Source organism: Pituophis catenifer, unplaced genomic scaffold, assembly GCF_029215685.1.
Source record: "Pituophis catenifer annectens isolate HBS135680 unplaced genomic scaffold, rPitCat1.0.hap2 SCAF_4, whole genome shotgun sequence".
Classification (NCBI taxonomy): Eukaryota; Metazoa; Chordata; class Lepidosauria; order Squamata; family Colubridae; genus Pituophis; species Pituophis catenifer.
In genome coordinates, this window is record NW_027256884.1 from 118,431,015 (window position 1) to 118,456,410 (window position 25,396).

Here is a 25,396-nt window from a genome sequence, read left to right on the forward strand (position 1 = left end):
GAGGCAAAATTGCTGGGAGGCAGAAGCAGATTTCTTTTTCTTGTTTTCCTCACCAAAAAAGGTAGGTGCGTCTTATAGTCCGGAGCGTCTTATACTCCGAAATACGGTAGTACTTTTTTTGTGTGTGAAGTCATGAGGTGGGACAGGACTGAGCTGTTTCTTCTGATGGACATGGAATAGAATGGGATGAAAACAGCAGACTGTGGATCTTTAGGCTTCAGAGAGGCTGCACTGCTTCTATAAAGACAAATATATATAATATTCCAGGAAATTCAATCAGAATCCTCACAAGAATATCCAATCGCATATAATGTCATACAAGGGTATCCGATGACATCCAGCATTTCCACCAAGGTAGAGCCGAGCCTTCTCTACAAACCCTTAATTGTATTGACCTGGGGATAGCTTTCCTATATTTATCTTAAACATGATTGTCATGCATTGCCTTGAGGAAAGAGATGTTATGAACCAGAGTAAAATGCCACTTTCTTGTTTGTTGGCACACTGTATTTCACTCCCCCCTATCACTGAAGATTGGGGAAGGTTGGAAGAGACTGTCCCTTAACAAGATTTGACAAATGTGTGTTCTGATGCCATTTTAAACCATTTATCCTATACTGCATTAAAAAAAAAAGAATCCTCTATATAAACAAGCCAGTACAGTACGCAAAACAAGCTGTTCCATTTCTGAAGAAGAATGCAAAAGTGTTCTTGACAAGTTACAGATAGAGGTTACACTTCTGGTTGAGATTGTTAGCATCTGTTACCTAACAACTTGCAGCCCATTGATAAAGGGAGCTACAGAGCAGTTGGATAAATGAGACAGACCTAGTAATGTCAAATTTATTAATTAGCAAGTTTCAGCAGACAAATTTAAAACGAAAGCATAACTTAAGATTCATAGTCTTGCAAAATAGCTTTGTCATAATTGGCCAACAGGCTTGCTTTGCAATTGAGAATGTATGGCAATGCTTCAGCCTCTTATTCAAAGTATGCCAAGGGGAGAGAAGTCAGCTAGCACCCAATTTTGGGTGCTCTAAAACCAACTACAATTCTCTCATTAGCATGACCAATGGGGAATGGGGTTTGTAGTCCAAGACATCTAAAGGAGGAAGAATAACTGCACAAGTGGCACATCCTTATGACCACGATACTCCGCTCGTGGATTAGAGACAGAGCCATCATTTTTTATGATCCTATTTGTGTGTTTGGAACAGAAGCTTAAAGGTTTATTATTAATGTGAGTACTCTGCTCTCACAAGAATGGTCTCCCTGACATAGAATCGTTCCTTTTCCAAACCGCTGCCTTTCAGGCCACTACAGTCAAAAAACTGTGTGTGTCCATTGTTACCCGATTCCTTCTTTCAAATAAACAGAGGGACAGAATCAAGATCAGGTGAAGTGTTAATACCACTTTATAATGCCTTGGTAAGGCCACACTTGGAATACTGCATCCAGTTTTGGTCACCATGATGTAAAAAAGATGTGGAGACTCTGGAAAGAGTGCAGAGAAGAGCAACAAAGATGATTAGGGGACGGGAGGCTAAAACATGAAGAACGGTTTCAGGAACTGGGTGTGTCTAGTTTAATGAAAAGAAGGACTAGGAGTGACATGATAGCAGTGTTCCAATATCTCAGGGGCTGCCACAAAGAAGAGGGAGTCAAGCTATTCTCCAAAGCACCTGAGGGCAGGACAAGAAGCAACGGGTGGAAACTAATCAAGGAGAGAAGCAACTTAGAACTAAGGAGAAATTTCCTGACAGTTAGAACAATTAATCACTGGAACAACTTGCCTCCAGAAGTTGTGAATGCTCCAACACTGGAAGTTTTTAAGAAGATGTTGGATAACCATTTGTCTAAAGTGGTGCAGGGTTTCCTGCCTAAGCAGGAGTTGGACTAGAAGACCTCCAAGATCCTTTCCAACTCTGTTATTCTATTCTATTCTAAATAATGTATATGTACTGGTATGTACTTAGGTATGTATTTGGACTAGGGTTGTTATCAATTTTAAAAATGACGTGGAAAAAATACTCCAGGCCTCAGATACTTCCCATTTCTTAAAACAAGTCAGCTTTTTTAAAAAGACTCTATGAAAGGTGGAAAAGAACATATGCTGTAGCTCAGGGGTGGGTTCTACTTACCTTTACTACCGGTTTGAAGTGGGGCCACGCGCGCGCTCTTCTGTGCAAGCTCTGGAGCCTAGGGAGGGTGAAAAGCAGGCCTACTGGGCCCACCGTGCCATCACGGGCCAAAAGCGGGGGTCGTGTGGGGGTGTCACATGCCTGCACAGGGGGGGCACATTAAATTATGGTGTGGGCACACGCACGTGACACGCACACACCCCGCACTCCTGCTTTGGCATGCAATAGCAAAAAGATTCGTCATCGCTGCCCTATACTATTTCAGACAAATGGTTATCCAACATCTTAAAAACTTCCAGTGTTGGAGCATTCACAACTTCTGGAGTCAGGTTGTTCCACTGATTAATTGTTCTCACTGTCAGGAAATTTCTCCTTAGTTCTAGGTTGATTCTCTCCTTGATTAGTTTCCACCCATTGCTTCTTGTCCTGCCTTCAGGTGCTTTGGAGAATAGCTTGACTCCCTCTTCTTTGTGGCAGCCCCTGAGATATTGGAACACTGCTATCATGTCTCCCCTAGTCCTTCTTTTCATTAAACTAGACATACCCGGTTCCTGCAACCGTTCTTCATATGTTTTAGCCTTTAAAGCATCCCCAGTTCTAACCCTGGTCACTTATACTTCTTATTTGCAGCCCAGAGCAGAGTCAGGATAGCAACCCAAAAGTCACCGTCCATCCTCCAGTTGGCCAGTTTTCAATCTTGACCCTTTAATATTTTGCTTCGAGCTCAAGCAAAGGATGACTCTAGTTCCTTCTATTTGGTCTCTTATTTGCAAAAGCTATGGAGAGATTAGACTGGAGTAAGCAGGCGTGCTCCTTTCTCTGCTTCAGCAGGAGATGGAAATAGGCTGCGCCCACCAACTACTTTGCCAGGTGTCCCTTCTCATTTCAGCCAGCAATGGGCCATCTGTCAGCAAGGCAAAATGTCAACTAATGATGCTACCTGCTTTGTGCGTGGATTACACAGATCAGTTCCTGGAGCCCAGCAGTTCATAGAAAGCGGGAGATCAAAGAGCCAACTGGTTTTCGCAACTAATTTATTCTATTTGCCTTTATTGCAATCCAATCAAATCTCAAAAAAGCTCAGGCCATTTTGAGTTACTACTACAGTCCAATCTTAGGAAAACCTTTACATTATTAATATAATAAATAATATTATTTGCATGTACATTAAAATTGCCTAGTACCAGAACCACCACCAGATATTCTAGTCTAGAGAATATTAGTTTTTAAAAAGCTGCCTGCCAGTATTAAACAGCATGATCGAAGGCACCATTTATTTTTTGGGGGGAAATACATGTATTAACCTGCTTTTCAGCAGAACAGTAAAATTAACTTGGCAATTCAGTTTCACTCTGAAACCACATCACTTCAATTCCATGGTTAAAATGGATATAAAATTTGTGGGGTTTTTTACTGGTGTTTAATTGAATGCCAAAGAAAATCTTCTCATCTCTGTGCATAATTTCCATATTTCAAAATGGGAGCATCTTGCTCAAACATCGAGACATGAGTGGCCATACAGAGTCCTCCATGCTGAGAAGAAAAAGCTTGTTTTCTTTTTAAAGAAAAAGCCGCTTATGAGACCTTGAAAAGAGTCAAAAGTGACATAGGGCTTCATACCACTGCTCCATTCAAAGGCACCGTATGTTTATAAAACAGAGTCAAAACTCTGCAAAAAAAAATAAATAATAATTCTTATGCTTTTTCCCAGTTAATTTTCAATGCTCCAAATGAAATGGTTTTTTGTAGAAAGAAATCATCCCAAGCAATGAAGTACAATGGTCAGAAGCAGAATTGTAAGGGCAAGGATTACGTTTCGTAGCAAAATATCCCATCGGTGGCGATGCCAATGTGGGGCTTTAGCAATGAAATAATAAGAGGCCGGCCTATCTTTTCTCCCTTTCTACCCATCCCCAGGTTCCCCTCCATGATGGTAACACGATCAGGCATACAGGTAGAATAGGAGAAGCCTTTGTTTAGAAGGTGCCACTATGGTATTGTCTTTCATCCAGCTGGTTGGGCCGCAGCCAGAATGATAAAAGGTGCAAACCCCTCAAAAAAAACAAAAAAAAAACAACAACAACCCCCCCCCCACACACACACACACACGAGGAGAAGACAAGTCAGCAGTCCCAAGTGATGTCATCTTTCTGGAGGGAGGACTGTATACTTTGCATGTCTCTCAGCAGCTGGAGGCTCTTCTTACCCTGCCCGCCGGGCTTCCTTTTTAAACCGGCCTCTTTCGCCTTCTTCTCTTCGTCCACTTTACAGCAATCCCGAGCGCCATGCTGCTTGGCCTTGCTGACCTTCAGCTTCTCCAGCTACACCCAAGCACAACCCACATAAAAAAAGAAATAAGAATCGGGGCATTTTAAAATGGACTTTAACTTCCACTCATTCCGAAAGTGGCCACACTCCGGTAATTTCTTTAATCTATTTTAGATGTCTGTTCTTGTTCACTCGCGCACTCATTGTTACAAATGGTCTTTGTCTCTTTCTATTTTCAGCCACTCACAGATCACTTAATTTTTTTCCTCCTCGCTCCTCGCACGCTAGATGCCAGAGGAACATTCTATAATGTTCAGATCTTTAATGTTCTATAGCCATGATGGTGAACCTATGGCACGTGTGCCACAGGTGGCACGCGGAGCCCTCTCTGTGGGCACGCGGAGCCATTGCCCAGCTCAGCTCCACAACACGTGTACGTGCCCCCAGCCGGCCAGCTGATTTTTGGGTCTCTGCCACGGGGGTCATGCGCATGCACAGGGGGAGCATGGGGGGTCAAGTGCACATGCACAGGGGGTTGGGGCGCACCGGGGGGGCATTGCATTATGTGGGTGGGCACCCGCGCACGCGACCCCCCTACGCTCCCACCACTTTCGGCACACGATGACAAAAATGTTAGCCATCACTGTTCTATAACATTCAGATCAGTTATGAAATCCAATTTTTTTAACTACTGGTTCTGTGGGTGTGGCTTGGTGGGCGTGGCAGGGGAAGGATACTGCAAAATCTCCATTCCCACCCCACTCCAGGGGAAGGATACTGCAAAATCCCCATTCCCTCCCCACTCTGGGGCCAGCCAGAGGTGGTATTTGCCGGTTCTCTGAACTCAAAATTTCCAATACCAGTTCTAGGAACTGCTCAAAAGTTCCGCTACCGGTTCTCCAGAACCTGCTGGATTTCATTCCTGGTTCAGATCTTTAATTATACTTAAAGGTATGTGAGTCTAACCAAGAAACAACCACATATTCTACACAATCTTTTGGGCACGCTACCTTTTTTCAGAGGCAAGCCTACTTCCTCCAATTGTAATTTTGCTTGGTGGGAACCTTCTAATGAATGCAGCAGACTATCTCCTTGGTTAAAACATGATACAATTCTTACACGGACTCAGTGTTTTGCTTGTGCTTAAATTGATGGCTGTTGATCCAACATCTCAGAAGCTGCTTGGCCTAGCAATTAATCCTGCAATTAAATCCATAGCTTTTCTCTTCTCCCCAGGTAGTCCTCAATTTACGATCATAATTGAGCCTGGAATTATGGTCGTAAATCATGCTGGTCATTAATTAGGTCAACTACATGAGCTCGCCTGATTGTATAACCTTTTTTGTCATGGTCATTAAGGGGGTCGCTGTGGTTGTTAAGTCAACGCAGCAGTCATTAAGCATTTTCCACAGTGGGTGCTTTTTTTGCTGGAAACTAGAAGTAAAAACTGGTTTCTGGCAAAAAAAAAAAATAATTGTAAATTGTGGTCGTGTGATTGTGTAATGTTGCGAACAGTCCTAAATGCAGGCCAAAATGTGACCACGGGAGGGCCCGGTTGTCAGAATTTTAACTTTGGATTCTAAGTAGCCCTAGGAAGGTCTGTCGTCACTTCAAAATGGTTGTCAACCCTGAAGTGAACCTGGCTGAGGCCATCTTGGAGACTTCAGGGTTGACACACATAGAGGGAAGGGGGGGGGAAATAAGCTAGATGGGGTTTTGTAGTCAAAACAAGAAAGTTTTCCTGTGGGAACCAAGGACAGGTAGCTGGCCAGAGGAGGAGTGAAGTAACCAGGCAACCAGCCAGCACCTTGATTGGACAGCGTGACCAGTGACTTGGGTGGGAAGGGGAAATGTTTACTTTTTAACTAGATGAAAACCGTGGGAATTTTCAGAGTCGGCTTTCACCAGTTGTGCCAATATGATATATCCAATAAATTGTCCTTTGAGAAATTTGCCTGCCTCGGAGTTCTGTTTCCTATGGGTGCATCACTTGGAATGCTGACAACGGTTGCTAAGCGATCTGTCATAAGTCGATATCCACCTGTACTGCTGTATCACATTAATTTTTATAAGGTCCGTAGCCCTACCAAAAAGGAGCGGAAATATAGTTTAAAAATATGTGTAGCTGCAAGGCTATCTACGTGGACAGTAAAAGATAGCGTTGGCAGAAAGAATCAACAGCTTCTCCTCTGCTTGAGAAAAAAGGGAGAGGGAGGGAAACAGTACTAATCCTGCAGCTTCAAAATTGCTCTTGTAACAATATTTCCCAATGCCAACCAATCGGAGCTTCCTGAATCTTCAAAACCCATGATAAAAGTAGGTTTAAAATGACAAAAAGGAAAAAAAAATGGAAAAAACAAGGTCAAGCTAAGGAATGGATCATATGGTTCATGAGCAAATCAAACATCATTAAGTCTGGAAGAAATGGAAATGCAGGCTAGTCTCTGGTTTAAGGGAAAATATTCAAGGTTCCACCCTATAGGTATCGTTAGCAATTTCTCAGATTGGTGGGGAGGGGGGAAAATTTACATACAGTAGTGGTCAAAATTGTGGAAACCTTTTGGGGAAAGTGTATTTTTGAGGTTTGATGGCTAATAACACTTTTTTTTTCCTGGAGTTTCAAGATAATCCTATTCCACTTCTGGAATGGCTTGGGAATAGCCCAGACCTTCACCCAATTGAAAATCTATAGAGCCGACTAAAGAAAGAGAGCCGACCCAGCAAGAAAACCCAGTTAATAGAAGCCATCATTCAATCTTGGTTTCACATTAGAACAGCTGCAGAACTAAAAAGACTTGGTTTACTCCGTGGGAAGATGTTGTAAGGCCGTAATTCATGCTAAAGGCTGCTCAACTAAGTATTAACTGACATGGTGATAATTTTTGTATATCTCATTTTTTCTACATGTTTCACTTTTCTTCTTTATACTGTACCTGCTATTCTAATAGCAAATCCTCTATAAAAGTTATTGCATTACATTCTTTGATTAAATTATCTTTCCGTTGATATATAATTTTATGGTACTACTTCCCCCCCCCAAAAAAAGTGGTGTTATTAGCTAGTTTTAGAAAATACACTTTTCCCAAAAGGTTTCCACAATTTTGGCCACTACTGTACAGTATTGATTGAAGAAGCAGATTAAATTAAACCTATCGTGCATTTGGCTTCTAGTTCCCAGAAATGCTTGTGTCTTTGCAGAGAAGCTGCTGAAGACAACGGAACAGCTTTTTTGAACATTGTCCCCCAACTGTTCAGAATAACCTCCATCATCTTCCAGTCCAGTACATCTAAAAGATGTCAGAGACGAAGTCCAGACAAAAAAACTGTGGACCAGTTGTCCTTCCGTGTTTGTTCTCGTGCCTCTAGCAGTGGCCACAGAATGATCACCTATGGCTTCATGCGTGCAACTAAGCCTAATGGGAGCCTTCTGTTTCAGCAATTCCTATCGCAGGCAAGCCCTGTGAGTCGATGTATACCCAAGATTTGGGATTCCAGAAGGTTGCATAGCCTTCCATTCTTTGAGGTGTTGTGCAGCAAATAATGGCCTTTGATTTATGGAGATATAATACTAGGAGCTTCCCTTGCTTTCAGAAGAGGAACCTACAATAGGTAAAGTTTATGAGCCAGCCAAGGAGCTTCTTCAGTTCTCATTCTCCACCACTCAGTCAGAACTGAAGAAGCAGCTTCTTGGGATGAGAAGTGAAACGTCTTCAAAGAAAAACCAGAAAGTCCAGTTGCCTCTTGAGAAAAAGCATCTTTGGGACAACCATGACTTGGATGACTGAGAATCTCCATAGACTCCATAGTATCAGTGCTTCTCAACTTTAGCAAGACATGTGGACTTCAACTTCCAGAATTCCCCAGATAGCATGGCTGACTAGGGGATTCTGGGAGTTGAAGTCCATATGTCTCCAAAATTGCCATGGTTGAGAAACACTGACCTAGATCATCCTATTGCTACAAAATAGTCTATGCTAGAGGTCGCTAATGTAGTATCTTTTAACATGCTATCTTGAACTTCAACGATTATTTATGTCTCATTTCTTTGGACAGACTGTAATGATGAAGTCACTTTTAAAGCCGCAAATTCTGCCTCGGAGCTTGAGTGAAACCAGGCAATTATTATTCAACTTGACCAGGTGGAATAATAAATAACCATGTCACTTGGCAATTCTATTTAAATTTTTGTATCATTTTATACTACTCTATTTTATAACTTATGTTTTCTTTTACGCCTTTACAAAGGCAGTTTTCTAGTGCAATATTTATCCTTTGAGCACTTTCATTTTATTTTATTTTTTAATTTCTATTTCATTTTACCTTATTTTTTTTCCTAACTTAATTAGAAATCATTACAGAAGTCCCACTGAGTTTGGCAATTCACAGTATGTTATATAACTGTATACTTCTCTGGCTAGTATTTATTTGTAATAAAGATATTCTGTGCAATGATTTCATTGTTGTTCTTATTGTCTGTGAGTGGATGGGGGACGGTGCTTTCAAATAAGACTGGACTCCTGGCAACTGCCTGGATTAATCCCTGCAGTTCTCTTGGCAAAATTTAGGAAGTCGTTTGTCATTGCTTCCTTCTACCTAAAGCTGAGAGAGAGGGACAGGCCCAAGGTTACTCAGCTGGCTTCATGCCTAAGGCAGAACTAGAACTCACAGTCACCTGGTGACTGGCCCAAGGTCACCCAGCTGGCTTCATGCTTAAGGCAGGACTAAAACTCACAGTCGCCTGGTGACTGGCCCAAGGTCACCCAGCTGGCTTCATGCCTAAGGCAGGACTAGAACTCACAGTCGCCTGGTGACTGGCCCAAGGTCACCCAGCTGGCTTCCTGCTTAAGGCAGGACTAGAACTCACAGTCTTCCAGTTTCTAGCCTAATCCCTATACCAAACTGACTCTCCAGTGATTTCACAGGGGACTGAAAGCAATCATCAGGATAACTCACCCGTGCCCGATGCCTCTGGATTTTATTGATTTGTTCAGCCTTAGCTTCCATCCTTTTCACAAGCACGTCCAAATCCTTCTCCAAGTCTCTCCTTAAGGCAATCGTTGAAGCTTCATGGATGAGTTTTGCTAAGTGCTGGTGTTGGCTTGTATGCAAAACAAAGAAACCAATAAAACAAGGTGAAAAAACATAGCTGATAATAATTTCTTTAATACGTATATTTCAGACCCACTTTGCTAATAGAAGCAATACATTTTTTTTCCACACAGCAATCCTACTACTGTCTCGGAACACTCCAATGTCAGAAGAGTCCAGCATTTTGTAAGAGATTAGCAAATAAGGAATAGGATTTACTGCTTCTTTTCCCAACTAATTCAACACTACCCTGTATAGTATTTCCCAACACTAAAACCTCCAAGAAAAATCCCCGGAGGCTGACATAAAGGAAAATTTGGCCTGGGTTTCTCCTTCCAGAACTAATGTGACTACTCTGATTTTAAAGCAAGGAAACAGAACAATCCCTGAGAAGCTGTGCCAATTCTAGTAATCTCATGACATCATCAACCACATCCTTTGCAGCCGGCAGGCAGAATGCAAGGACAAAGCATAGCCATCAAGCCAAAAAAAACCCTTGGCCATCCAAGATTATTTTAAATCATTGGAATTAAATCAAATAAAGCTTGTAACATTGTGCAAAGCAGAGGTTTAGCATACCTAGCTACCAAATATTATAGCTAAGAGAAAATCCCTTTGAATTAAAAGATAGTGCCTGTCCCATGTTCATTGAATTCAAAAGTTTACAGGGTCAGGTTAGTACTTAAGACAGGGGTCTGCAACCTTAAACACTCAAAGAGCCATTTGGACCCATTTCCTACAGAAAAGAAAACACCAGGAGCCACAAAAACCCTTCCCGGGCCTGACTATTTCTTGAGCGGCCACAAAACTAGCATATATAGTTGAATTAAATGTTCTGTTTTCTTCTGAAACTTTTCTTTTCTTGGATTTATCCATGCTTGGCCTATTGGGGGTTGAAAAGCTCAATAAATCACGTGCTGGCGGGTGTCACACATTGGTGGTTGTGACGCATATTTTGACTGACAGGGAGCCACAGCAGAGGGGTTAAAGGGCCACATGTGGCTCCAGAGCTGCAAGTTGCTGATCCCTGACTTAAGACAATTCTCCAGGAAACACTAGAACTGCATGATAGACTGGAAGTAAAAAAAAAAAAAAAATCCTGGAGGGAAAAAAACCATTTCTTTATTGAGTGAATGATCATAATCGTAGACCAGCAACAATAAAATAAATTATGTTAAAAACGAAAACAGTTCTAAGAAGCGCTACAAAGTCAAGATCAAAGTCAACCTAATTTGACATTGCAACCAGATTCATTGATTTTAAAAAAAAAATTATAAAGAGCCCACATTATCTCACATCAGGCCTTACATCTACAGCACAGAATTTGGCCACAGGGTTCATAATAGTTGAGGTTTTACCTGGTATATGGAAAGGAGGCACAGAGGTTGTCTAAATGAGGGGTCCCCCAACCTCTGTGCCATGGACTGGTAATGGTCCGTGGCCTGGAAGGACCAGGCGGCACAGCTGGAGGGGAGGGTGCTACCTAGCAAGCAAAGCTTCACCTGTATTTGCAGCTGCTCCCCAGCCCTAAAATCACCATCTCAGCTCCACCTCAGATCATCAGGCTTTAGATTCTCACAGGAGCAAAAACTCTACTGTAAAAGTCTGTAGAGGTTCTCGATCATTCAGGTCATGGTTGTCCCAAAGCTGCTTTTTCAGGAGGCAACTGGACTTTCTTGTTTTTCTTTCGAAGATGTTTCGCTTCCCATCCAAGAAGCTTCTTCAGCCCCACCATCCAGTCGGAGCTGAAGAAGCTTCTCAGGTGAGAAGCGAAACGTCTTCAGAAAAAAAAACTAAGTCCAGTTGCCTCCTGAAAAAGCTCCTTTGGGATGACCCTACTGTAAACTGCCTGTGTGAGGGACCTAAGTTGCGTGCACCTCTCTCCCCCCCTCCCCCCCTCCGGTCTATAGAAAAATGATGTTCCACAAAACCAGCGCCAAAAGATTTGGGGACCGCTGGTCTCAATGATCTGGTCAAATTGATCACTTGGGTAAACTTCACGTATCACTATAAAACTTGCACACTGCTTGATAGGGCCCATCAGGTTTGGGGTTTTTTTTGGGAAAAGTTTTTCAGTTTTATTTCTTATACACATAATACAAAATGTACATTTTCTTATACACAATTAATCCTACATATACATGTTTTCCTTAAAGAAAGCATTAAAATAAGGCATTTTAATTACATTCGGAGTTGCTCTTCTACCCTTTCTTCCCTCATTTCGCAACAACCCTTTTTCTTCTTCTCCTCTTTCCCTTCCCTCCCTCCTCTCCTTCCCCTTCCTTTCCCCCACTCCTCTCTTCTTTTCCCCCCTACTCACCTTCTCTCCTACTCCTGTCCCCTACCTTTCCTTCCTCTCCTTTTCCCTTTCTTCCATTCCTCTCCCTCCCTCTCCTCTTCCTACTCTCTATTCCTCTCTCCTTTCTATCTTCTTTGCTGTGGAATATTCTCCTTGTTTGGTATCCGAGCAACTCCTGTATTCTAATAGTATATACTTCCTTTTGATTTCTTTTCAGATTTATTCTATCAGTATTATCAGGGCCCATCAGGTTTCAAGTGCTGCTGAACTACTTAGAATCCATCCGTTTCTTCTATGAAACCTGGTCAAAGAAGGTTTCACAGGGCAGATTATGTTACGGTCGTAAATTGAGGGCTACCTATATACCAGCATCCCATGCATGTCTTTTAGGTGGAAAGCATGGCCAGACGTTGTTTCCAACCCACCTACCCATAGGACTGAAAAAAAAAAACTTTTGAAGTGGTTGACGTGTCTGCTGGACCGCCATCTAATAAAATACAGGTATGGTCAGAAAAAAAGTCACACGGCGAACATTTGCACAAGAGCTTTGACTCACAAACTCATTTGCCCGAGCTCATCTTGTAAGGTCAGAAGCACCTCAGAAAGGTCTCCTTGTGACGTGGAAGAAAGGGAAGACGTAGATGATCTCCTGCCCCTACTCGTCGGCTTACTCATCGGGGCTTCGCTGACCACGCGGCTGTTGCAGAGGGCTTTGGAATGCTGCTTCATGAGGTGGAGCACATGCTGGACGTTAGCTGTGACCGAGTGGCTTGGGCTGGTAGACTGAGGCAACGAACAGCGGACAGCACAAATGAAGAGCACCAAGGTTAAGCATTGAACGAACCAAACACAGTGATAAATGTCTATGGAGACTCTCAGTCATCCAGGCCATGGTTGTCCCAAAAGTGCTTTTTTCAACTGAACTTTCTGGTTTTTCTTTGAAGACGTTTCACTTCTCATCCAAGAAGCTTTCTTCAGCTCTGACTGGATGATGGAGAATGGAAGGATTTATACTCCTTGCAGACAGCTGGTCATCTGCGTTCTTTTTAGAGAGTTGTTGAGGCCACTTAGAGGTTTAGCTTATCTAAAATAAGACATCCCCTGATAATAAGCCCAATTGGGCTTTTCAGCGCATGCACTAAAATAACCCCCCCCCAAAATAAGCCCTCCCCGAAAATATTTAAACGCATGCACAGCTGGTCCCCGAGATTTCCTCTGGTTTCCTCCACATGCCCCAAAATAATAAGACCTCCCTGAAAATAAGGCCAAGCGCTTATTTCGGGGTTCAAAAAAATATAAGACAGGGTCTTATTTTTGGGAAAACACAGTAGTGCAAATGGATGTGGAGACTTCTTGAACTTGGTGGCGCAGCAGACTAAAGCACAGTTAAGTAACACCAGCTGCCTGCAATTACTGCAAGTTCAAATCTCACCAGGCTCAAGGTTGACTCAGCCTTCCATCCTTTCGAGGTAGGTAAAATGAGGACCTGGTTTGTGGGGGAAATAAGCTGACTTTGTATAAAAAAGAACACCGCTTTGGAGAGGGGGGGGCGAAAGCCCTACTAAGCAGGTATATACAAAAGTATGAAGGCTATTGCTTAACGCATTGTAAGCTGCCCTGAGTCTCCGGAAAAGGGCAGCATATAAATCGAACCAATCAATCAATCAATCAATCAATCAATCAATCAATCAATCAATCAATAAACTTAACAGTCTTTTCAGTGGTCCCAAAAAGGCTCCACATCTTTTTGTACTACTCAAGTGACCCTGAGGACACAGATAAACCTCTAAATGGCCTCAATGACTCTCTAAAAGGATGCAAATGACCAGCTGTCTGCAAGGGGTATAAATCCTTCCATTCCCCGCTATCCAATCAGAATTGAAGAAGCTTCTTGGATGAGAAGTGAAACGTCTTCAAAGAAAAACAAGAAAGTGCCGTTGCTTCTTGAAAAAGCACCTTTGGAACAAACACAGTGATACCTTTTAACAATGTTAACTTTAGAAGAGAATATTTGTATTTGTATATGTATATATGTATTAGTAGCACTGATGATGCTACCTTAGTTGGGTAAGAAAGCTTCTGCAAGAAAACAACGAAGCTCAGAGAACACCAAGGATGTTAACTTTACTCCATAATAAAATCTCAAATGGGTGAAGGGCTCACATATTTGGACCCTATTTTTAACGGCAATTTCTTTAAAACGGCAATGCTTTAAAGAGAAATAAATGACACCGTCTTCGCACCAGGATAAAGGCGACCATCATTTTTGAGGATGGAATTTTGCCACTACTAACAAATCCTCCAAAAAAAGGAGGAAAGATTAAAAAGGCGCCACTTAGTTTGGACTGCAACCCCTTGAAATATCAGACGAAGCTCTGTGCAGCCCTGAGTCCAATATCCTGACCTAAGCCACCATTTTCACAAATATCTGAATTCTATAAAAACTGAATTATGCTCTTTCTCCATTAAATGTGCAATATCTTGAGAATTATGGCTCAACTCCAGCTAGCAAGTATACACAGCAAGTTAAAATGGACAAGAAAATGTAAGACATAAAGTCTTTTTTCCTGCCCTGAAGCAATTCGTTTACTCTAAAAAAAAAAAAAACCCCACACAAATAGAATCAATGGGACTATATACTTCCTGGTTTGTTTTAGGAGCAGTTCTGCCTTATGCTGTGTTTTGTGTCTGATGCAGGGGTGAAATCCAGCAGGTTCTGACAGGTTCTGGAGAACCGATAGTGGAAATTTTGAGCAGTTCGGAGAACCGGCAAATACCACCACTGGCTGGCCCCAGAGTGGGGTAGGAATGGGGATTTTGCAGTATCCTTCCTCTGGAGTGGGGAGGGAATGGAGATTTTGCAGTATCCTTCCCCTGGAGTGGGGTGGGAATGGAGATTTTGCAATATTCTTCCCTCAGGAGTGGGGAGGAAATGGAGATTTTGCAGTATCCATCCCCTGGAGTGGGGTGGGAATGGAGATTTTGCAGTATCCTTCCCCTGGAGTAGGGTGGGAATGGAGATTTTGCAATATCCTTCCCCCAGGAGTGGGGAGAGAATGGAGATTTTGCAGTATCCGTCCCCTGGAGTGGGGTGGGAATGGAGGTTTTGCAGTATCCTTCTCCTGCCACGCCCAAGCTACACCCACCAAGCCACACCACACCCACCAAGCCACGCCCACAGAACCGGTAGTAAAAAAAATTGGATTTCACCACTGGTCTGATGGCATCATGGCCAAAAAGACTAGGATCATTAAAACAAGAGTGGACTTGATTAAGGTTGGATTAGGGGTCCTTGGTGCTCTCTGTTCTCTTGCAGATGTTTCATTGCCCAAACTAGATAATATCATCAGTGCTCAGAGAGCACCAAGGACCCCTCATTTCCATCCTGAGCTACAAATATTCTCCTTTATTGGCAAGTTGTGAGTGTTCCAACACTGGAAGTTTTCAAGAAGAGACTGGACAACCATTTGTCTGAAATGGTATAGGGTTTCCTGCCTGAGCAGTGGGTTGGACTAGAACAGGGGTCGGCAACCTTAAACATTCAAAGAGCCATAAAGGTCCTAACCAGAAGCCATCCATTCAATTCTGGAGCCGGCTGGAAGTCCAGTTCCCCCACCATAGAATCTCCTCCTAGCGCGGTGTCCTTTTTCCTCTGCCAACCGGAAGTCCGGTTCCTCCACCATAGAATCTCCTCCTAGCACAGCATCCTTTTTCCTCTACCTGTCCTAAACGAGAGCCCTATCAATTGTGGAACCAACCAGCAACAGGGAGCCGCAGCAGAGGGATGAAAGAGCCACATGCAGCTCCAGAGCCGCAGGTTGCCAACTTCTGTGTTAGAAGACCTCTTCCAATTCTGTTATTCTGTTATCCTTCAAGTAATCTGTGGAGGACTGCAGGCCAGCTGTTGGATGAGTCTATCCTTTCTTGCCTTCAAGCCCCTTTTTTCAATCTCTTCCTCCCTTGTACCCTGTTTTTTTTTCCCTAGTCCTTTCTGAACTTTTTGTCTATAGCCAGAAGCCCGAAACCAAGCATGGCCAACGAGGAATGCCACAAATTATACAGCTCAGCAACTTCTGGAGAACTTCTGGTCTCCCAACCAACAAAAAGCCTATTGAAATCTCTCATTTGTATTTGTGTACAATTGAGGTTTTGCATCCATGAGCAGCAGCAGCATTCTTAATTCAGAACTAAGGTCAGAACAGAGGCTCGTTTCATTCCACCTTCTCTTCCAAGAATAACTACTAAGATACTTCTGGGATGCGTACAGGAATTTAAATGAAACCAGCTCCGCTTTTTTCCACTGTTTGCTATGACAGCACCAAGCGATCGAGAAAATAATCCTTCCTTACCTTCCCAGCAACAAAAGGCACATCGCCCAGTCGTAGCCTGTAGTGGGGCTGGGAGTGGAAGTGGGTCATTCCCGAGGCATTCTAGGGGAGAGAGAAGTTTTTTTCAAGAGGATAAAGGAATTATGCCAGATTCAATTCTGTTTAAATGAAATCCATACAGCTGGCAATTAAATGAGACCATTCAGTTCTCTCATTCTTGTATTAAAGGCTTGAGAGCAAACCAATAATGTAGCATAAACCAGGGGTCTCCAACCTTGGCAACTTTAAGACTTGTGGACTTCAACTCCCAGAATTCCTCAGCCAGCTTTGCTTTGCAATCCTATTCGCTTCCCTAAGATTCCCGAGCAACTATTTATAAGATCGCAAGCAGGTAGCCTCTACCTACCTTCTCTGACTGCTTTGATTTCTTTTTCATCTTTTTGGGTTTTGAAGGCATCAAGACTGGTGTTGGCTGAGTCTGGGCCTGAAGCAACCTTCTATTTGTCTCCAGTCCTGTCTGAAGCTGCCAAGGTAAAGCTGGGAATTATTTCATTTCATCACAGTAACAGAACTTGACACTTGGTGATGAACCAATCCAGAAACGAGCCCTTCCTTGGCTTGTCAATTTGGATCCCTAAAAGTGGAAATTCTACAGAAATTGAATTCCAGAATGATTTTTCTCCCAATCAGGCATTTGGGACCTCAGTTGAAGAAGAAGGAGGGAGGAAAGAGAAAGGTTAACACACCCCAATTCCCCTTTCCTGTTGCTTTTTAGTTCATTGGAGAGTTTGGATTTTCTCTAGTTTATTACCGTTTAGTCTTGATTTTCCCAAATGGTAGCAGAAATTTGGGAGCAATGGGATTGGTTAGTTTTCTGAAAAAAACATTATACTATGTTTCCAGATTAACAGGGCGGCGTGGTGGCTCAGTGGTTAAGACACTAGGCTTGTTGGCTGGAAAGTCGGCAGCCGAGGTTCGAGACCCGAGCATCACGCAACAGACTGAGCTCCCTTCCTCACACCAGCTCCTGCCAGACTAGCAGTTCAAAAGTGTGCAGATGCGAGTAGATACATTGGTACCACTTCGGTGGGAAAGTAACATGATGTCATGTTGGCCATATGATCATGGAAAATGTCTTCGGACAGCTCAATGGCTTTGAAATGGAGATGAGCATCGTCCCCTATTGACGGCAATGATTAGCGGAGTAAAATCTGCAGGAACTCCTTTTTCCAGCTTAATATGTTTTTTTTTTTAAACAAGCATACATCAGCTTAGTATGTTATGATCCCAATTTTTGTAGTTTATGGTTTAGCACAACAATTAATTCATCTAGAATGTAACTAGTGAACTGTTTTATGACTCAATATGAAGGAATTGTATTGTTAAATCTCTCTGCCTTTTAACTTTGCAATTGTTCCTATGACTCTGGGCTTGCTGTTTTCCAAACACAGCATCTGATCCTACTTGCTGGCCTGGTAGTTCAGACACTTGAATCTTGTGTAACGTGGATAATTTAGTGATAGTTCCTGAAACAATGCACAACCTTCCCACTACCTCATGATCCCTTCCTCAGCAAAGGAGCTGAGGAGTTCCTTGGGAGCTGAGGGAGTTGCTGCCTTTCACCAACGGAGGAATAGACCATCTAACTTTCCTAAGCCCTTTCCGTCTGGGCTAGCCACCGTGAGAGGGTGGCTTGGATTCTTACCTCCAATCTTGATGAAATGACACGGGACTCCTCCCACTGCAGTGAGAGGGCAGTGGAGTCCAGCCTACCGGCTTTGAGATCCATCTTGCTCCAATACCTTAGACTATTTATCAAACTCCTGACCAGACTTTTTACCTCTCATCTATGTATGGCTTATACCTCGGCAGACCTGCTTGCGCTGCGAGATGCCCCCCTCTCGCGGCGATGGCCTTCCACGTTATCAAAGGCCTACCTTAAGGACGGGCTTTGGAGCCCTGAGAGGTGGCATGTTTCAAAGCGGGGATTAAGGGGTTTTTTAATTAGGGTTTTTAATAATTTTTTAAGGGAAACCGGGAGGACGACCAAAGGGGATGCGGGGGGGGGTAATCCACCAAGGTCAGAGCCGAGCCCGGCAAGGGGTAACGGTTTGGAGGACATTGGACGAGGGAATGGGGAGGGGGCGGAGGGCTATCCCAATGAGGGAAATACCATCAGCACGGTGGTTGGGAGGGGCAGATATGGCGGGAGCAGGGGGCCACATCATGTGTTGGGGACGCACACTCGCTGTTTGAGAGCAATTGCGCGCCCCGGCCCCCAAGGCTCCCCTCAGATACTAGGTGGCTTAGATACTCAGGACCTGGGCCTGCAGCTGATGCTGTGCAACGCTAGGTCTGTGGTAAATAAGGCCCCCCTCATTCACGATCTTATCCAGGAGGGGGGAGCGGACCTGGCAGGTATTACGGAGACCTGGTTGGGACCGGAGGGAGGAGTCCCTCTGGTCGAGATGTGCCCACCAGGTTTCAGAGCATTCCATCAACCGAGAGCCCAGGGGAGGGGCGGGGGGGGTGGCGGTTATTATTAAAGAAGGTCTTGGTTCGAGGGAGACCACTGTGCCTCAGATTGCCGGATGTGAGTCCCTCTTCGTGAGATGGGGTCATGGGGTTCAGATGGGCTTGCTGCTTGCGTACCTGGCTTCCTGCCGTGTGGCAGCAGCCCTACCTGAGCTACTCGACGTGATAGCCACGGTGGCAGTTGATACACCCAGGCTTATGGTCATGGGTGATTTCAACTTGCCATCCGTTGGTGAAACGTCTGGGATGGCTCGGGAGTTCATGGCTTCCATGATGGCCATGGACCTGACCCAGTTAGTTCATGGCCCCACTCACGGGGGGGGGACACACTCTAGACTTGATTTTTGTCTCTGGCCAGTGGTTGAGTGATCTTGTTATAGGGGATATAGACATGGAACCCTTGTCATGGTCAGATCACTCACTCCTTCGTCTGGACCTTCGTACCGCTACACCCCGCCGCAGGGAGGCGGACCAATTAGATGGGTCCGCCCCAGGCGCCTGATGGATCCTGATAGGTTCCAGACGGAGCTTGGGCCAATTCCTGATGATCTGGCACACGACTCGGCCGAGGACTTGGTAGCTGCCTGGGATCGGGCGGCTGGTGGGGCCTTGGATCGAGTTGTGCCTTTGTGGCCTCTGACCCGGTGTCGATCCCTTGCGGCTCCTTGGTTCACCGAGGAGCTGAGGGAGATGAAACGCCGGAAAAGACGCCTAGAGAGCGGTTGGAGGGCCAGTCGCGCTGAATCTGACAGAACACTGGTAAGGTCGCATATTAAGACCTACCTAGTGGCGATAAAGACGGCAAAGTTTAATTACTTTTCCACCTCTATTGCGTCATCAGGGAATCGTCCGGCTGCCCTGTTCAGGGTAACCCGCTCCCTGCTCCATCTGGGAGCGCGGGAGGATCCCTTGGAAGGCAGGGCGGAAGATTTCGGACAATACCTGCATGACAAAATCGCTCAGATCCGGGGGGACTTGGACTCTGACTGGGTAGATCAGGGCAGGGTGACGAGGAATAGTCTTGAGAATGTTATCTGGGAGGAGTTTGATGCTGTGACTCCCGATGATGTGGACAGGATTTTGGGGAGACTTAGTGCGGCCACATGTTTACTGGACCCGTGTCCCTCCTGGTTGGTACTGGCCTCCTGGGAGGTTACACGAGGCTGGCTCCAGGGTGTTATCAACGCTTCGTTGAATGAGAGTCACTTCCCCGCGGCCTTGAAAGAGGCAGTGGTGAGGCCTCTCCTCAAGAAGCCGTCCCTGGATCCAGCAATATTGGCCAACTACCGTCCTGTCTCCAACCTTCGCTTTCTGGCGAAGGTTGTTGAGAGTGTGGTTGCGCGACAGTTTCCGCAATTCCTGGAGGAAACATCCTATCTGGATCCGTTCCAGTCTGGTTTCAGGCCTGGGCACAGCACGGAAATGGCATTGGTCGCGTTGGTTGATGATCTCTGGAGGGCTCAGGACAGGGGTTGCTCCTCTGTTCTGGTCCTGTTAGACCTCTCAGCGGCTTTTGATACCATCGACCATGGTATCATGCTGCACCGGTTGGAAGAGTTGGGGATGGGGGCACCGTGTTACGGTGGTTCTCCTCCTTTCTCTCCGACCGGTCGCAGTTCGTGTTGGCAGGGGGGCAGAGGTCGACCTCGAGGCCTCTTATATGTGGAGTGCCTCAGGGGTCGGTCCTCTCGCCCCTCCTGTTCAACATTTATGTGAAGCCGCTGGGCGAGATCATCCGTGGCTTTGGGGTGAGATACCATCAGTACGCTGATGACACTCAGCTGTACATCTCCACCCCAGGCCACCCCAACGATGCCCTTGAAGTGATGTCCCAGTGCCTGGAGGCTGTACGGATCTGGATGGGGAGGAACAGGCTCAAGCTCAACCCTTCCAAGACTGAGTGGCTGTGGTTCCCGGCATCCCGATATAGTCAGTTGACTCCATCACTGACTATTGGGGGCGAGTCTTTGGCCCCCACAGAGAGGGCTCGCAATCTGGGAGTCCTCCTGGATACGCAGCTGTCCTTGGAGGAACATCTGACGGCTGTAACCAGGGGCACCTTTTATCAGGTTCGCCTGATCCGCCAGTTGCGGCCCTTTCTTGATCGGGATTCCCTGTGCACAGTCACTCATGCCCTCGTAACCTCTCGCCTTGATTACTGCAACGCTCTCTACATGGGGCTCCCCTTGAAGAGCACCCGGAGGCTCCAACTGGTCCAGAACGCAGCAGCGCGGGTAGTGACGGGAGCAGCGTTGCGCTCCCATGTAACACCGCTCCTGCGTGAACTGCACTGGCTCCCGGTGGTCTTCCAGGTGTGCTTCAAGGTGTTGGTTATCACCTTTAAAGCGCTCCATGGCATAGGGCCTAGCTATCTTCGAGACCGCCTACTGCCACCGACGACCTCCCATCGACCCGTGCGCTCCCACAGAGAGGGCCTCCTCGGGGTGCCATCAGCCAAACAATGCAGGCTGGTGACCCCCAGGGGGAGGGCCTTCTCTGTGGGGGCACCCACCCTCTGGAATCAGTTGCCCCCAGAGATAAGGAGAATCCATGACCTCAGTGCCTTCCGCCGTGCCCTTAAAACCTTCTTTTTCCAACAAGCCGGGCTGGCCTAATTCTTTTTAAGTGTTTTTAATTGTTTTGTTTATCGTTTTAATTAATGGGGCCAAATCTATTTATATTTTTTAACTGTATTTTAATATTTGTATTTGATGTTTTTATTTGGCTGTTCACCGCCCTGAGTCCTCAGGGAGAAGGGCGGTATACAAATTCAAAATAAAATAAAATAAAAAATAAAATAAAAGGAAGGAGTATCTCACTGACAGACAAGAGTCCGGGTGAATAGAATTTACCTCAGCAGCTTTTTCCTGCACCAGCTTCCGAGCACGTTCTTCCTCCTGGAGCTTCTCTTCCAATTCTTTCATTTTTTTCTGTTTAAAAACATTAAAGCAGGACAATCACAGGCAAAATGTTACTGTGCCGCCCTGCATGGGATGCAGTGTGGCCGATGCAAATCATAATCTGACTGACTTCCCTTTAAGAAAAGTAGAACAGGTAGTCCTTGACTCACAAGTGTAATGGAACTATGACGTGGTCACAAGTCATGATGGTCATTAAGTGAGGCAACCACATGATTGCTTCTTTTAATGACCTCTCTATCCCTACTCTACCCGATGTAGTTAAGGAGGGGTGGGCTGCTGGGGGTTCGGGAGAATTCTAGCTAAGATTCTGTGCAGTTTGGAGAACCCCCAAATCCCACTCCTGGCTGGGCCTGCCCACCCTTCCCCTCCCCTCCCAGGAGTCCTCACACGGCCCATTTTGGATGCAGGTAAGTGCAGGGCACGTGCGGAGGCTCAGGGAGGGTGAAAAACGGGCCTACCGGAAGTTCAGGAAGGCCGGAAACCCTCCAGAGGGGCTCTGGAGCCTGGGGAAGCTGTTTTTGCCCTCCCGGAGGCTTGAGGAAAAGCTCCGGAGCCCAGTGATCCAGGAAGCCGACTAGGCCATGCCCACCATGGCCACACCCACCCAGCAACCAGGCAGAGAACCCCTTGCTAAAATTTTTGAAGCCCACCCCTGCAGTTAAGCAACTATGAGGGTTGTTAAGTGGAGTATAGGGTGCCTCAGAGATGGGGGAGGCCCTGGGAGGCCTAGCACACGTCTAGGCCTGCCTGCCTGCTTCCTTGTCCTGGGTTTCTCAATCCGCCACCTCCGGGACACTCCATCCTCTGCTTCTCCACACCTCTTAGGGACTCTACAAGTCTTGGAGCTATCCCCCCATACCCAACTAGGTTCTTTAATTAATAATTTGTTTGTAGATAAGAGATGAGATATGGGAAGAAAAAGTATTTTGTTAAAAGAAGATCCTGTACTATGGATTGGAGGAGCAGCGTTATGGAAAAGGTGATCGTTACTGATGTGGTTTGTACTTGTCTTGATGAAGGGGAAAGTTATTTCTTTATATATCTTTATTTTTTATTTTTCTCTGCATTTGTTCTCTTTATGTGTTTCTTAGCTGGTATTAGTTTTTTTATCTTTGTTTTAAAGCCTGTAGAACTGTCGTGATAGGTATAGTTGTAAACTCCCAGATTTCTCAGCGCTGAATTTGCTAGATGGAGAATTCTAAGTTACTCAGTACGTCTTGCGGATGCCTAGGTTGAGAAGGCCGATATCCAGAATTCTATTACCAAAACTGAGCATTTGATAAAAGGCTGAGGATTACATTAGTACGGACGGATCTTGCGATCCACAATGAGCAGAACCAATGAGGTCTCACCTCTGCATGAGACTGCATTGAAGTAAGCCGCGTGTATTCTTTCTCAAGCAGATCCAACCTCTCCAACTTGGATTTCACGTGGGAATGATCAACGATCTTCTCTTTTTCCAATGTGGCCTGGAAAAAAAAAAGAAGAGGAAAACTAAGCACTTTGTGTCGTGGAGAAGAAAGAGCCGGCCCCGTGAAATTGTACCATGCCACTTGAAGTCACAAAAGGAGGGAAAGTTCAAAACACAAATCAACCACATTTGTTAGTTGTATTTCTCTGAAAAGAGCAATTAAAAAAAAAAATCTTGGACATAAATAAAACGTTTCCAAGAGCCCAGCTTCAAAATTATATTCTGTGGCTAAACACTCACATTTTAGTCTGGAGACTACCTTTGGCCATTACCAAAGAAGTAGTAAAATGGTTCCTAGGCTATACAGTTTTAGACTGTAAGAAAGAAAACAGATATTGTTGAAGGAGATAATCCTAGGACAGTCTTTCAGCAGTCCAAAGTGCTAAATAAGTCTGAATATTAATGAGCCTGTAGTACAGTGGACTAAAGCACTGTTATTAACAGATTAACATCTGCTGCTTGCAATTACTGCAAGTTCAAATCTCACCAGGCTCAAGGTTGACTCAGCCTTCCATCCTTTCAAAGGTAGGTGAAATGAGGACCCAGATTGTGGGGGCAATAAGCTAACTTTGTATAAATATACAAAAGTATGAAGACTATTGCATTGTAAGCCGCCCTGAGTCTTCGGAGAAGGGCGGCATATAAATTAAAGCAAAAAAAAAAAAAAATGCACTCCAGGAGTAGAAAACACAATCTCTACCAGATTCCCTTTTTTTAGTTTCCTTCAACCATCCTCTTGACTACCAAGAATATCTTTCAACCCTACAGGTTCAATTTCCAACCTTTCCCAGCTGTCGTGGCTAAACTTAAAAATTAAAATACACAGATTTGGAGGATGTGTCTATATTGGGCAGGGGTGTAACATTGTCACATGACTTATCGCAACTTCCCCCCCCCCTTCGCTAATAGAGGTGGGAGCATCCAGCCTGCAAGTTTGACACCCCTGATATTGGGAAATGCTGGTATACTGAACTCAGCATCTGTATGAAAGTTGTTGATCGCAATAGCATAGCATGTGAGTTAATTTTCTCTGAATTTGGAGATCAGTTATAGCTATCACGACTAATAACAATTAACATCCTACCCCCGTGATTGTGAACCTATGGCACGTGTGCCCAAAGTGGCACATGGAGTCATGTCGCCTGGCATGTGCGGCATTGCCCGTTCCTCTTCCTGGTTTCTGGCGTGCATGCACGCGACAATCAGCTGCCTTTTTGCATGCGGCAGTGCCGAAAACTGGAAGAGCTGGTCTTCCGTTTTCCTGCGTAAGCATGCGCGCTGGCCAGCTGATCATCGCGAATTCATGCACGCCAGAAACCCAGAAGACTAGCTGGCTGGTACGCATGCGTGCGCCGGAAACCAGAAGTTCATTTTCGGGCACACACATGCACCATTGGCAGCTACTCTTCCGGTTGCGGCCCAGACAAGTGCACATGCGCAAGGCATGCACACTCTGTCTTCGGCACTCAGTGCCGAAAAGGTTCGCCATCACTGTCCTACCCCAATCACTTTATTCCCGTTAAAAGCAGCTAAATGGTGACCTTGACAAATAGTGTAACAGCAAGTTCTGCAAACCAGGAAGTTTTAAAAGATGTTATGGCTACTGGCAACTTTTCTGGAACCTATGGATCAGGACTACATTGATATTTTATTTATGTTTGTTTGTTTGTTTAATCCTTTCTTTTTTTTTAGAAATAACTCGATATGGCAAATGTAGCTAATACTCTTTCTAATACTTTCCTCACAAGAGCCCTGTGAAATGGGTTGGGCTGAGAATGACTGATCCAAAGTCACCCTAACCCTAACCCAACCAGTTCTCGTGCCTAGCGGGACTAGAACTCACAGTCTCCCAGTTTCTAGCCTGGTCCCTTAACCACTAGACCAAACACAAACTCAATCTTTAGAACTAAAAAAGCCCAGGTACCTGTTTCTCCAAGACGGTCGTCTTTTCAAGTTCTGCCTGCGCTATCATCTCCTTCATGTATTCCAGCTGTTTCTCCAGAAGTACACAGCGAGTCTCGGCTGCTGCCAGTTGTGCTGCCAACTCTGGAGGCAGTGCAGCAAAAGAAAACGGATATGAAAACTAACATGAACCAGATCGATTAGTTGCTGCAAATCTTCTCTTTAAAAGTGACTGTTTTCAAACAAAGGGACAAGGAGGTTCATGCTCCAGAACCAACGCTGAATGGGTCTCAATGAGACTATTCCAATGGCTGCATTTAGCTACCGAACTGGCTCTTTGAAACCAGTACGTGAAAAGAGTAGGAGGAATTTCCAACTTGAACATCCAATCATCATCATTTAACAACCCCATAACCCCTTGCGGGATGGAGTCTGGGCAACTG

The 25,396-nt window shown here is 44.9% G+C and overlaps 1 protein-coding gene across 1 annotated transcript in view; it reads right to left on the bottom strand.

Annotated features, from left to right (window-relative positions):
* Nucleotides 1-3,174: 3,174 nt before the first annotated feature.
* Nucleotides 3,175-25,396, bottom strand: part of CEP57 (centrosomal protein 57) — a 36,878-nt gene continuing 14,656 nt past the window's right edge. The window contains exons 4-11 of the mRNA XM_070942891.1: nt 24,976-25,097; nt 22,933-23,049; nt 21,512-21,589; nt 16,531-16,647; nt 16,146-16,226; nt 12,353-12,579; nt 9,363-9,507; nt 3,175-4,462 (exon numbers count right to left, since the gene is read on the bottom strand). Of these exons, the coding sequence (XP_070798992.1) occupies nt 4,265-4,462; nt 9,363-9,507; nt 12,353-12,579; nt 16,146-16,226; nt 16,531-16,647; nt 21,512-21,589; nt 22,933-23,049; nt 24,976-25,097 (1,085 nt within the window). The 3' untranslated portion in view covers nt 3,175-4,264. The remainder of the gene's footprint in view (nt 4,463-9,362; nt 9,508-12,352; nt 12,580-16,145; nt 16,227-16,530; nt 16,648-21,511; nt 21,590-22,932; nt 23,050-24,975; nt 25,098-25,396) is intronic.